This window comes from Miscanthus floridulus, chromosome 4 (assembly GCF_019320115.1).
Source record: "Miscanthus floridulus cultivar M001 chromosome 4, ASM1932011v1, whole genome shotgun sequence".
Classification (NCBI taxonomy): domain Eukaryota; kingdom Viridiplantae; phylum Streptophyta; class Magnoliopsida; order Poales; family Poaceae; genus Miscanthus; species Miscanthus floridulus.
In genome coordinates, this window is record NC_089583.1 from 98,686,156 (window position 1) to 98,699,744 (window position 13,589).

Below are 13,589 nucleotides of genomic sequence, written 5' to 3' on the forward strand. Positions count from 1 at the left end.
TAATCACGAACGAGCAAGGCTGCACATGTATTCAGCACTCAGTTCGATCTGAAGATAAAAGAAGATGCAACACAAGCTTTACAACTGAAATGGTTGAAGAGCTCACAGGATTCAATTGCAACCAGATTACAGCATGTGGTCACTGAAGAAGCGCCACAACCATGGCATGCAGGATAGCTCAGTCCTACACCCAAGATTTACTGCACTACGATACAATTATCAGTCCTCCCATGAGATCCAAATGCAGAATCTCCTAAAAAGGTTAAACCAGGCTTTACGATACTGAATCATTTACAGTTCCAGCACCTACTTCAAATTTGTTCCAATCTGCAGGGAGGTGCCAAACAAGGCTCCAATGGGGGTTCAACAGACAAGACTGGCCGATCTGATGGCAATGTTTTCACTGTGTTGCCTTGTGCCTGTTGTAGTGTTGTATGCCAAAACCATTCCCCTCAATCGCAAAAGGTTTAGAACTTTTCAACCTCACACAGCAATATGGTTATCGATATCGAAACTCCGAAGATCTGAAGGGCTGGCTCCTAACCTGTAAACCAAGTTGCATAACACAAGTTATAGACAACATAGGAAACTAGAGCAGGATTCGTAAACTTGAACATGCTGCAAGATTGGCTTATAGGTGAGTGCTGCAGAAAATTTGCAGTGAGACATCAACAGATCACATAGGAAACTAGAGCAAGATTCATAAACTTCCTAAGTTGTAAAAGACATCAGAATTATGAACGATGACAATGATCAGTTACTACAAAAAGGGATGATTTACCTTTTGTTTATAGTGCAATAGTGAAATTTGATGCTTCCAGACTCCACATCTTCAGTATACTGTGACAAATAGTAGACATGTTTAAAGCATTTAATGTAAAACCTATAGACGACCAGAGCAAATGTGGAGCAGGCAGGGAGACATCAGGGAGGGGGCATACCATCCTTAAGGTGACAATGATTGAAGAAAATGCTAGAGAATCAAATGGTATATCATCCAGAGCAAAAAGTGCACATTCTAGCGACTCCGGTCCAGGTGAAAAGTTGGGCGTCTTCAGCCTTGCTCGGAAAATAATGTAACTCTACTGCATCTCATCGTAATACAAAGATAATCAACTAAGTAGTGGACGGAGTAACTTATAACTTTGTGACTATGCCAAAGTTTCACTCACTTGGCCAATCAGTGGAATATCCAACTGAGCAAAAGGTGAGATTATCTCTACATCTGCACATGCTTCTTCCAATGTTTCTCTAGAGGCTCCTTCAGCAGTAGACTCCCCCACCTCTAAATAACCAGCAGGAAGTGTCCTGTTAATGTAACCTTGATCAAACTGGAGGACAGCAGTACATGATTGCTATGTTCAACAATAAAAAAAAATTGTTCATGGTGCGCAAGACTAAGAAAAGTTTTGACAGAAAGAACATGAAATTGGTACTGTAATGATTGGTACCACAATAAAAGATAAGAAAAGCATAATCCTATCAGCTAGGGAGTTTGTAAATGAAAACAGAAAAGAGCCATTCCTAACACAAAGAAGAAAATAAAAACAATACAGAAAACCTATATTATAATATGGCGTCGTATCCTAAACAGTACAGGCAAAAAGTTCCGGCTAACATATACTGCAAATCTGCATCTGTCGTACATAGTCAAAAATTGTTGCATGAGAATATAAAAACATAGTACAGTTATGCAATTAACTATTATAGCGCAGACTAAAATCAGAACAAAAAATCGAAGGGAAAACATCAAAGGGAACTTACCAAAGACCATAAGCCGGTTCAATCTTTCTTCTGCATAGGAGAACCTTATTATCATGCTCCACAAGGCAACCAACAACCTATCCAGATGGTATATATTGTAAATGTCAGAAATTAACAGCCAACACATGTTACACATATATAACAAAAAAATTCATTGCTAGTTATAGTCCTTGTTTACGTTAAAAAAAAAGTTATAGTCCCTTGTTTCACCAATCAGTTAAATAAATGTATGAAGAAAATGGAGCAGTTCTGTTCGTTAGAAGCACTTCATACATGAATGAAAAACACGGGCTCTATGAATCAAGCAAATCAGTGTCTTGATTTAAAGTACAAATCCAAATGCATATGCATCATTTTATTTTTCTTTTATTTGTTCAGCACATACCATTTTTGGGTTTTCGTAGTGAACTCTTCCACAAGAAGAACAAACAGCCCTCATCTTCTCATCACCATCAGGTATGGCCAATTTCGTCGGACTTCCACAAGCAGGGCAGAATTTGATCTTTGACTTGTGCACCTGCAGAAGGAACGGTTTGCTGAGATTAAGCCTTTAACATTTTTTCTTCACAACAGTTAAATCATTGTATATGCTCAGGAAATAAACATTGCAGAGTCATGACACTTGTGCGGATTGGTACTGATCACTTGACAGTTAGCAGTCAGACTAATGCATATTTAACCTTGCGCAGTCCAGGAGAACTGACACGGAACTTTGCTGTGGTCTGGATGCCACAGCATTAGACAGAGTAGATGATTGTATTGTACTAGCATAGAAAACACTGCGATTTTACTAGAGAGCACATCGGTCATTTTGGGCTGCATCGGAAGCCAATCCCATTTGGCAATTGGCACGGTCACTACTCACTGTATTGAGTGAACGCCCTAACCGATTCAGGAAGCACGCATCTCACTCCTAAGATATTACTGCTACGACTACGATTAGCGGACTGACCGCAGCGCAGGACATTAGAGTGGCACGAGGAGCAGCACCGAAGGGGGACGGGGAACTCACCACGGCAGCAGGCGGCGCCGGGGCAGGGGAGCTGGCGCCGGAGCCGGACGAGGCCGCCATGCGAACAGCCGGGGAGCGCGCGAGCGGGAGCGGGAGCGCGTCGCGGCGGAGGAGCAGGCGGGTGCGCGGGGAGGAAAAGCGCGCGGCGCGGTGGAGGAGCGGGCGGGGTCTGAGAAGGGGGAGGAGCATGGTGGGGGGTGCGCGGCCGTGCGGGCTCGGCTTTAGTAGCGTGTAGCGGAGGCGGGGTTGGTGGCGGGCGCGGGGGGGGGGGGGGGGGGGGGGGGGGCGGGCCGAGCGAGGGCAGGCAATGGCGACTCGGGGGCCGCCGGGCGGGGAGGGGTGAGGCCTGAGGTCGGCCGCCCAACACGTTGCGCCGCGGGATTGGTCGACGCGCGGTTTATGTGGTACGATTGGGAGAAAGATTAGTTGAGCTGGCGTGTGAGGTTTATCCATGATTCGTCGAACTGTACCTCCTAATATTTAAAAAAAACTTGTACCTTCCATCCACTATTTTATTATTAAACAAAAATATATTAATACTTAATAGTTTGGTTTCTCTAAGGATTTGTTTCGATTGAAGGATTTTTATAAAAAATTAAAAAGAAATCATATTTTGCTTACGTCATAAGATGTTTAGTACGAAGGAATGAAATTTTGTTTTCATATGAAAAGGCTTGCTTTCCGGCCATTTATCAAATAGAGTAAATAAAACATGCACTTCAAACTATTGGTAAATTTTTCCTACATACCAATGGAAGAATGAGCAAGTACTTGTTCACCAGAATAGAAGATCATATATTCCTGTGTTCCAAACGTCCATTACCATAAAATTCTTCTATTTTTTAATCCTCTGTGTACCTACATTTATTTTCTATTTCTGTGTTTTCTATTTTGCATTTCTCTATTCCAACCATGCCTTAAAGTACGGAGTGAACTCCCTATAGACGATAGGCTGCTATGGCATCTGAGAACAAGATTGAAGACATAAACCACAGATTAGATACAATTCTAGTGGAGAAGGGAGAAGGCCGGCGGCCAGGAGGACATTCGAGCCATGGGTAGAGGCGGAGAATCCAGCGGTAGCGTGGCAGTGGTGGAGAATGGCAGGCGCTAGAGCATAGTGAATGACCTCATTTGAGTGGACTGGAGCTTAATATTTTTTTTTGACGCCTTTCATCTTAGTACAACTGTTGTCCGGTACCATAAAAAGGAGTCCCCTAAGCAAAAGCCGAAAAAATCGCTTAGACCCTGTCAAAATCAAAGCCAAGAGACAACCACTAGCTAACCCCCACCTTGTCCGAGGCTACCGATTCTCCGCCTCGCTCGAGGCCTCGCACGAAGGGCCTCAGACACGGAACCGATTCTCCGCCTCGCTCGAGGCCTCGCACGAAGGGTCTCGGACAGGGTACCGATTCTTTGCCTCGCTCGAGGCCTCGCACGAAGGGTCTCGGACGGGGTACCGATTCTCCGCCTCGCTCGAGGCCTCGCACGAAGGGTCTCGGACGGGGTACCGATTCTCCGCCTCGCTCGAGGCCTCGCACGAAAGGTCTCGGGCGGAGTACCGATTCTCCGTCTTGCTCGAGGCCCTGCAGGTAAGGCCTCAGATGGGGAACCGATTCTCCGTCTCGCTCGAGGCCGGCTCGGCGATAGCCCTGCCGCCTCCACCTCGACCGATCTCCCTGACGGAATGTCACGTCCAACCAAACATGACCAAACACTCCCGCGACGTCAGCCGGACGATGGCTTGACACAACGGAGTGGTTGACGATATGGGAGTCGCATCAACACCATGCCGTCCGGGACAGGACGGGGCAAGGGTTACCGGCCGCTGTGCTCGGTACTATGTCCATGGCTGACGCCCGCATTGCGCTGTGCTACCTAACCCCTGCTCCAAGGACAATGCGGCGTGGGGAGTCAAGTCTAGGTCACTGTAACCTCAGAATCAGCGTACAGGACCAACTGCCCCCTCCGAGCCTTGGCAATCCGCTTCAGGGTCTCGGCAGCCTCGGGATTTGCGCCCGCTGAGCCCCCCTCGATGGCTCGGCCTCGGCACCAACGGAGCCTTGGCTCTTTACACTGTCAACACACAGCGACCGGCACGTCGTCTACCATGCCCTGCGTCAAGCTATCACTGGAGCTCCCACGCCGCACAGGATCGGGCGTAACCGGCGCGTCGCTCCAGTGCATCGAGGACAAGACCACTCCATCGACCATGCCGCCACAGTGGAAAGCTATAGGGCTTAGACACGCCACCTCCGCTCACAAGACGCCGCGTAGCAAACACATGTATCACCCCTGTCCCCCCTTCAACTATAAAAGGGAGAGACTGGGGCCGTTCCTAGGGACAGGCATAGACAAATGAGGACATATGAGATAGACGAACACACACACACATTCACTTCCTCACCGCAAGAGATAAACATCTCAAGCAATTCACACCGCTCCACGCAGAGACCTGGGACTAGCTCCCTCTCTCACCCTGCTTGTAACCCCCTACTACAAGCACTTCGATGCAAGGAATACAAGATCGATCTCTAAGACTGGACGTAGGGCATCTATTGCCTGAACCAGTATAAACCTTGTGTCTCTTTACATCACTATCCGGGATTAGGGGCACGCAGTATATTTTCACTAGTTGGTTGAGGGCCCGCCGGTCCAAAACACCGATAATTGGTGCGTCAGGTAGGGGAACTCTACGTGTTAGCTTCGTCATCCCAACGAGTTTCGGATGGCAGACCCCGTACGACCAATTCATCTCAGCATGGTGATCTAGTTCGGGAGCCTAGAGTTCATGTCTCTAGGATCTGAGTACGATATGGTACTCCTCACACCTAGAGCCCCACTGACCGATGACGACATCACGCACCAGTAGCCTAGGTGCAGGTAGCGCCCAGGCTGCCGCCCTCGTTGTGCTAGCCAGGCACGACGTGGGCGGAACCACCTCAACACCGTGCGAGCTTAGGGAGATGCACTGCGCTCCGCTGGTATCCCATGCCCGACTGTTGGTACGGAGTCCCTAGTTGGGGACCTATCTAGCTTAAGCCTGGGCAAGGGAAAGATGCTGGTGGTGCGCAGCGACGCCCCGTCATCAAGCTCTGTCCCGCCACCTCCTAAGGAATCGACTCCAGCAGAGCAAAGCTCGGCGATGGCACCATCCCAGTACCCCTTCAGGTTTGGCAACACCGCCGTCGCGTACGCTTCTGCCTACGCTTCTGCTCATGCGGAGCCCTCTGGATGCCACCAACGCTTCGCCCTCGACCTCGACGCCATGACCTGAACCCACACCCACGCTGACTCCTCAGAGGAGGACGAGGCGTGGGCCGGAGCGGACTTCTCTGGGCTTCACGACCCTGAAGCCATGCGCCGCTTCTTGGCCGCAGCGACTACTACTTTGGCTACTCCGACTCCGACGACAAAGGCACTTATGACCCCACTCGCGAGTGTTTCCACGTTGGGCTCGGGATGCCGAGAGCGAGCGATGAGGATGAAGGGGCAGGCAACCGCTCCCCGCGCCATGAAGGGGCAGGCGACGCCACACCTCCATGCATCGAGCCCTCGGCGACGTGGAACGAGAGCCCTGCCCATGAGGAACTTCGACGCCTTGACCTAGAGCAGCTCCGTGAGCTCCAGGCCAAGGTCGAGCAGGACCGACTCCTTCTGCAGTAGCTCCGAGACACCCTCGAGCAAGAGCAGCGGGGCCGTGGTGATGGCGGAGCAGCTCGGCGGAGGGCCCACGATGTCAACCACCGCATCAACAGTGACGTAGGGCGGGCAACCCCCTATCTTCGATCGTGCTAGCCATTGTGGCAGCGGCGATGCTACTCCGGACAATGCATAAGCCCTCTACCACGGAGGGGCGACTGGTCCACGGTGAGCTCCGAGACCTCCTCGAGACCGCCGTGGTATAGCAGGCCAAGAGTTCCACCTCTAGACGGCACGGAGGTGCCTCAGAACTACCCGCAGCATTGCCTCGGTAGGGTAGGGAGGCCTTGGTTCATCCTGAGCCCGCTCGGGCACCAATGGCCAACAAGGCCCCCTCGGTGCACGATTGCCTTGGCGACTAACGCGAGGCACAAGGTGACCACGATGTGGTCAGCAGGCAATGGCACCACGACAATGAGGGGCCCGCCCGAGGCTACCAACCGCACTGAGGTGGTCGCTACGATAGTGGGGAGGACTGTAGTCCTTCTCCTAGGCCACCTGGTCCTCGAGTCTTTAGCAGGGCCATCCGCAGCGCTCACTTCCTGGCCTAGTTTTGGCAACCAGCCAACCTCATGAAGTACAGCGGTGAGACCAACCCCAAGCTTTGGCTGGCCGATTACCGCCTGGCTTGTTAGCTAGGCGGTGCGGACGATGACCTGCTCATCATTCGCAACCTCTTGTTGTTCCTGTCAGACTCTGCGCGAGCCTAGCTCGAACACCTCCCTCCCTCACAGATCCACAACTAGCGCGACCTGGTAAGGGTCTTCATTGGGAATTTCCAGGGCACATACATGCACCCCAAGAACTCCTAGGACCTCAAGAGTTGTCACCAGGGGCCAGACGAGTCTCTCCAAGACTTTATCCGACGCTTCTCCAAGCAGTGCACCGAGTTGCCCAGCATCGGCGACTCAGAAATTATCCAAGCTTTCCTCTCCGGCACCACCTGCCGAGACCTGGTCCGAGAGTTAGGCCAGAACATGCCGACCTCGGTGGCCGTGCTCCTCAACATTGCCACCAACTTCGCCTCGGGCGAAGAGGCCGTCGGGGCCATCTTCCCCGACAATGATGCTAAGGAGAAGCGGGGAGACGAGGCCCCTGGGGCGTCAGCTCCCCACCTCCCCAAGAAAAAGAAAAAGGGTCACCAAGGGAAGCAGGAGGTCCTCGAGGCTGGTCTAGTTGCGGCCGCAGATTGCAAGAATCCCTAAGGCCCTAGAGGCCTCGGGCTCTTCGACAATATGCTTAGGAAACCCTGCCCTTACCACCAGGGCCTGGTGAAGCACACCCTCGAAGTGTGCACCATGCTCTAGTGTTACTACGCCAAGCTCGGACTCCCCAACGATGATGCCAAGAGGAAAGACGCCGGCGGTGGGGACGACAACAAGGACGATGGGTTCCCCGAGGTGCATAATGCCTTCATGATCTTTGGTGGGCCTTCGGCGTGCCTCACGGCATGCCAGCAAAAGAGGGAGCACTGGGAGGTCTTCTCGATAAAGGTGGCCACTCCTTAGTACCTTGACTGGTCTCAGGAAGCGATCACTTTGATCGAGATGACCACCCCAATTATGTCCCAAACCCCGGGCAGTACTCACTCATTGTTGACCCGATCATCGGCAACACCCGGCTCACCAAGGTGTTGATGGACGGAGGCAGCGGCCTCAACATCCTCTACGCCAACACCCTGGAGCTCCTGGAGCTCGACCAGTCGCAGCTCCGGGGTGATGCCGCGCCGTTCCACGGTATCATACCGGGGAAACACACGTGACCCCTCACACGCATCGACTTACCCGTTTGCTTTGGCACTCCCTCCAATTACCACAAGGAGGTCCTCACCTTCGAGGTGGTTGGGTTCAAGGGAACCTACCATGCCATCCTAGGGCACCCATGCTATGCCAAGTTCATGGCGGTCCCCAACTACACCTACCTCAAGCTCAAGATGCTGGGTCCCAATGACGTCATCACCATCGAGTCCACGTACAAGCATGCATACGACTGTGACGTCGAATGCATCGAGTATGCCGAGGCTATCATAGAGGCTGAGACCCTCATCGTCAACCTCGATTGGCTTGGTAGCGAGGTGCCTGACTCCAAGCATCGAGCCGGGACTTTTGAGCCCATGGAGGCTGTCAAGCTCATCCCGGTCGACCCCGCCTGCCCCGACGACCGAGCACTAAGGATCAATGCCACCCTCGACATCAAATAGGAAGCCATGCTCGTCGACTTTCTTCGCGCGAATGCCGATGTATTTGCGTGGAGTCCCTCGGATATGCTGGGCATATCAAGGGAGGTCGCCGAGCACGCCTTGGACATCCAGGTCGGCTCTAGACCGGTGAAGCAACGCCTGCACCGATTCGACGAGGAAAAGTGCAGGGCCATCGGTGAGGAGGTGCAGAAGCTCTTGGCGGCCGGATTCATCAAGGAGGTGTCCCATCCAGAGTGGTTAGCTAATCCTATATTAGTTAAGAAGAAAAATGGGAAGTGGAGAATGTGTGTAGACTACACCGGTTTGAATAAAGCATGTCCAAAAGTCCCTTTCCCATTACCTCGAATCGACCAAATCATTGATTCCACTACGGGATGCGAAACCCTATATTTTCTTGATGCGTATTCCGGTTACCATCAAATCAAGATGAAAGAATCCGACCAGCTCGTGACTTCTTTCATCACACCATTCGGCTTGTACTGCTATGTGACTATGCCGTTCGACCTCAGAAACACAGGGGCCACATACCAGCGGTGCATGACCCAGGTCTTTGGCGAGCACATCAGGCGGACCGTCGAGGCCTACGTAGATGATATTGTGGTCAAGTTTAGGAAGGCTAGTGATCTCGTCGGCGACTTGGAAATAGCCTTCAAATGCCTCAGGGAGAAGGGCATCAAGCTCAACCTCGAGAAGTGTGTCTTCAGGGTCCCCCAAGGCATGCTCTTGGGATTCATAGTCTCGAAACGCGGCATCATGGCCAACTCGGAGAAGGTATCAGCCGTGACCAACATGGGACCAATCCAAGACCTCAAGGGAGTGTAGAGGGTCATGGGATGCCTCGCGGCCCTAAGCCGCTTCATCTCGCGCCTTGGCGAAAAAGGCTTGCCTCTGTACCGCCTCTTGAGAAAGTTCGAACGCTTTTCTTGGACCCCCGAGGCCAAAGAAGCCCTCGCCAAACTCAAGGCACTGCTCATCAATCCTCCTGTCCTGGTACCGCCGGCCAAGGGCGAGGCCCTCTTGCTCTACGTCACCGCAATGACCCAAGTGGTTAGCGTGGCCATAGTAGTCGAGAGGCAGGAAGAAGGGCATGCCTTACCCGTCCAATGACCTATTTACTTCATTAGCGAAGTGCTCTCCGAGACCAAGACACGCTACCCCCACATCCAAAAACTGATCTACGCCATAGTCTTGGCTCGACGCAAGCTGCGTCACTACTTCGAGTCCCACCCGGTGACCATGATATCGTCTTTCCCCCTGGGGAAGATAATCCATAACCGGGAGGCCTCGGGTAGGATAGCCAAGTGGGCCATGGAACTCATGGGGGAAGCACTGCCTTTTGTGCCTTGGAAAGCAATTAAATCTCAGGTCTTGGCCGATTTTGTGGCTGAGTGGACCGACACCCAACTACCACCCGCTCAAGTCCAGGCGGAATGCTGGACCATGTACTTTGACGGGTCCCTGATGAAGACCGGGGTAGGCATGGGTCTGCTCTTCGTCTTGCCCCTCAGAGTGCACATCCGCTACATGATTCGGCTCCACTTCGCTGCCTCCAACAACGCAGCCAAGTACGAAGCCCTCGTCAATGGCTTAATGATTGTTATCAAACTTGGAGTACGACATCTCGACATATGGGGCGATTCGCAGCTCGTCGTCGATCAAGTGATGAAGGAGTCGAACTGCCATGACCCCAAAATGGAGGCATACTGCAAGCTGGTACATTGCCTTAAAGACAAGTTCGACGGTCTCGAACTCAACCACATCGCATGAAAATTTAACGAGGCCGTGGACGAACTGGCAAAGATGGCGTCGGCACGGGCCTCGGTCCTCCCGAACGTCTTCACAAGAGACCTCCACAAGCCTTCCATCGACTATGCCTCGACGGTAGGAGAGGGCCCACCGGTCGAGCCCACCGCAGGGCTCGAGGCCCCCTCTATTACTGAGACCCCTTTGGTCGGGCCTGAGGTCATGGAAGTCAACACGGAGCCTCCCGAAGCCAACCAAGGCACGAACTGGCGAGTCCCGTTCCTTGATTGCCTCGTTTGAGGAGAGCTTCCTGCATATAGGACCAAAGCTCGACGACTTGCATGATGAGCCAAAACCTATGTCGTCAGCAACGACGAGTTGTACAGGCAAAGCCCATCTAGCATCCTCCAATGATGCATCACCACCGAGGCAGGTTAAGCCCTACTTTGGGACTTGCACGCAGGAGCCTGCGGACACCATGCAGCACCTCAGACGCTCATTGGAAATGCCTTCCGACAAGGGTTCTACTGGCCAATGGCAGTTGCTGACGCCACCAAGTTGGTACGCTCCTGCGAGGGATGCCAGTACTATGCACGGCAGACGCACCTCCCGGCCCAAGCCCTCCAAACCATCCCCATTACATGGCCATTCGCCGTGTGGGGGCTCGACATGGTTGGGCCTCTGCAGAAGGCCCCCGGGGGCTATACCCATCTGCTGGTAGCGATCGATAAGTTCTCCAAGTGGATCGAGGCTCGTTCGATCAATCGAATCAAATCCGAGCAAGCGGTGCTGTTCTTCATTGATATCATCCACAGGTTCGGCGTTCCAAACACCCTCATTACTAACAATAGGACATAGTTCACCAACCACAAGTTCCTGATGTTCTGTGACGACCATCACATCCGTGTGGCTTGGTCAGCCGTAGGACATCCTAGGACAAACGGCCAAGTAAAGCATGCCAACGGCATGATCCTACAAGGCCTCAAGCCAAGAATATACGACCGGTTGAAGAAATTTGGCAAGAAATGGCTTGCCAAACTCCTGTCTATCATCTGGAGCCTAAGGAACACTTCAAGCTGAGCCACGGGGTTCACACCATTCTTCCTAGTCTATGGAGCCAAGGCCATCCTCCCCACTGGCTTGGAGTATGGTTCCCTGAGGCTATAGGCCTACAACGAGCAAAGCAACAACACTGCTCACGAGGACGCCCTCAATCAGCTGAAGGAAGCCCAAGACGTCACGCTGCTACACTCGGCCAAGTACCAGCAAGCCCTACGATGCTATCAAACCCGACGCATTCGAAGTCGAGACCTGAAGGTGGGCGACCTGGTGCTAAGACTGAGGCAGAGCAACAAAGGCCACCACAAGCTGACCCCACCACAGGAAGGGCCGTACATCGTCGCCCAAGTGTTAAAGCCCGGGACCTACAAGCTAGCCAACGAAAAGGGCGAGATCTCCACCAACGCTTGGAACATAGAATAGCTACGTCGCTTCTACCCTTAAATTTCTAAGCATTCTATACATTGTTTCTCAAAATACAATAAAGAAGCGTTCTTTAGATGTTTTAATTTTTCAAGAAACCCCTCGAGCCCATTGATGGGGGATCGGCGTTACGATAACGCTATAAGGGAGACTCGGCTCTGCCTCTATAGAGGTGCCCATCACGGGGCTCGAATAAGACTCAGCTCTGCCTCTGCAGAACCGAGCCTCCCTCGGGGGCTAGAAGGGGGGAACCCCCTAAGTCCTAGGCACCATTTTTAATCATTTTTCGAATAAATTTCTACGCCAAACTCTCTAGCGTTCTCTGATAAATCGATTGTAAAAGACCTAAGGACTGAAAGTCTGTCTTAGGGCCAAAAGGCCGGTCGAGCCATGAGACGGCCTATGCCTCTAGGCTACGGCACTCCCTCACCACCTTTTCCTCAACGAGCAGCTTAGGTTCCGAGGAAGTTTTTTGCAAATGATATGTTCAGAAATGAGACAGAAGGCAGAGGCTAAAAAATACCATAAAAACGATTAAAAAGCATGCACACACGAGTATTTTAAAAAAGGCCTCGACGGCCACAAGCGTCACGGTACGATAATCTAAATCCTAAATCATTTACATGGCCCTTTTGGCCCAGGTCAAGGCTCAGGGTCTCCAGCGTCGGCGAACGGTGTGGGAGGAACCACCTCCTCTTTGAACAGCTTGGCCAGCGCTGTGCTGGGGCCTTTAGCCGCCTCCATCAGCTTCGCCACCTCTGCATCGACCTCCTCGTCATCCTCAGCCAAGATGTAGCTGTCACTAAGGGCGCGCTTGACACCCATGTGCAGCGCTCCCCAGAGTCGCTCGCGCACTTGGCCGCTCAACGTGGTCAAGCAGCTCCTAAGGGAGCTGCCCAACTCGACCCCCTCAACCTCTAGGGCCTCGTAGACGGTACGGGCGGTGCTCTGCAGCGCGTTGTGCTCCTCGATCTTGGCCTCGAGCACCACCTGCACTGTGACAGAGGCCTCAGCTGCCCGGGAGACCTCCTTCTCCAACCCTATGCCAAAACAAGCAGGATGGGGTTAAGCGCAAAAGAAAATAAGCTAAATAGGGGCGAAGGCCTACAGGACTCACCCTCGGCTTTCTCTTTCCAGCGCTGGACCTTGACCTGAGAGGCCTCGGCTTTCTCTTTCCAGTGCTGAACCTCGACCCGAGAGGCCTCAACCTCCCTAGAAGCCTCCCTTTCCAGCTCTGCATCACATCAGGGAGTTAGGGGTCGAACACAGGAAAAACAAATAAAACAAGGGGAACAGGACTCACCCTTGGCCTTTCCCTTCTAGACCAAAACCTCGGTCCGGGAGGCCTCGGCCACCTTAAGGGCCTCCGCCAGGGCGCCTTTCATCAGCAGGTGTGCACCCTGCTCTGCCCCTAGCTACCCAGCGATGGCCTTGGTAGAGGCCATCACTTCTTTAGCCTAGGACCTGAAGGTGTCCTGCTCACCGGCCACCCGGGTCAGCTCCTCCTCCAGCTCCTTGATCCACGCCGATAGAGGGGCGGCTTGCTCCCGAACCGTGGCTGCCTCGGCCTTTGCATCAGCACAGCAAAGGCGAAGGTCCTCCACCTCCACGCTCCACGCCGATAGAAGCTCGTTGGCACTGGCAAGCAGGTCCTTCTGCTGCCAGAGCTAGTCCCAGACGCCCCTC

At 52.7% G+C, this 13,589-nt stretch overlaps 2 protein-coding genes across 2 annotated transcripts; one reads left to right on the forward strand and one right to left on the reverse strand.

The window, feature by feature from the left end:
• Positions 1-3,032, reverse strand: LOC136552279 (nudix hydrolase 23, chloroplastic-like). The gene is made up of 7 exons (XM_066543802.1): positions 2,777-3,032; positions 2,150-2,281; positions 1,765-1,841; positions 1,173-1,308; positions 942-1,082; positions 782-840; positions 1-544 (listed from the first exon to the last, which is right to left on the reverse strand). Exons 1-7 carry the CDS (start codon positions 2,963-2,965, stop codon positions 484-486), a joined length of 795 nt encoding a protein of 264 aa, XP_066399899.1. The 5' UTR covers positions 2,966-3,032; the 3' UTR covers positions 1-483.
• A 5,343-nt stretch (positions 3,033-8,375) lies between these two features.
• LOC136548897 (uncharacterized) lies at positions 8,376-8,678 on the forward strand. The gene has a single exon (XM_066540257.1). The coding sequence runs from the start codon at positions 8,376-8,378 to the stop codon at positions 8,676-8,678; it is 303 nt and encodes a 100-aa protein (XP_066396354.1).
• Positions 8,679-13,589: the final 4,911 nt, after the last annotated feature.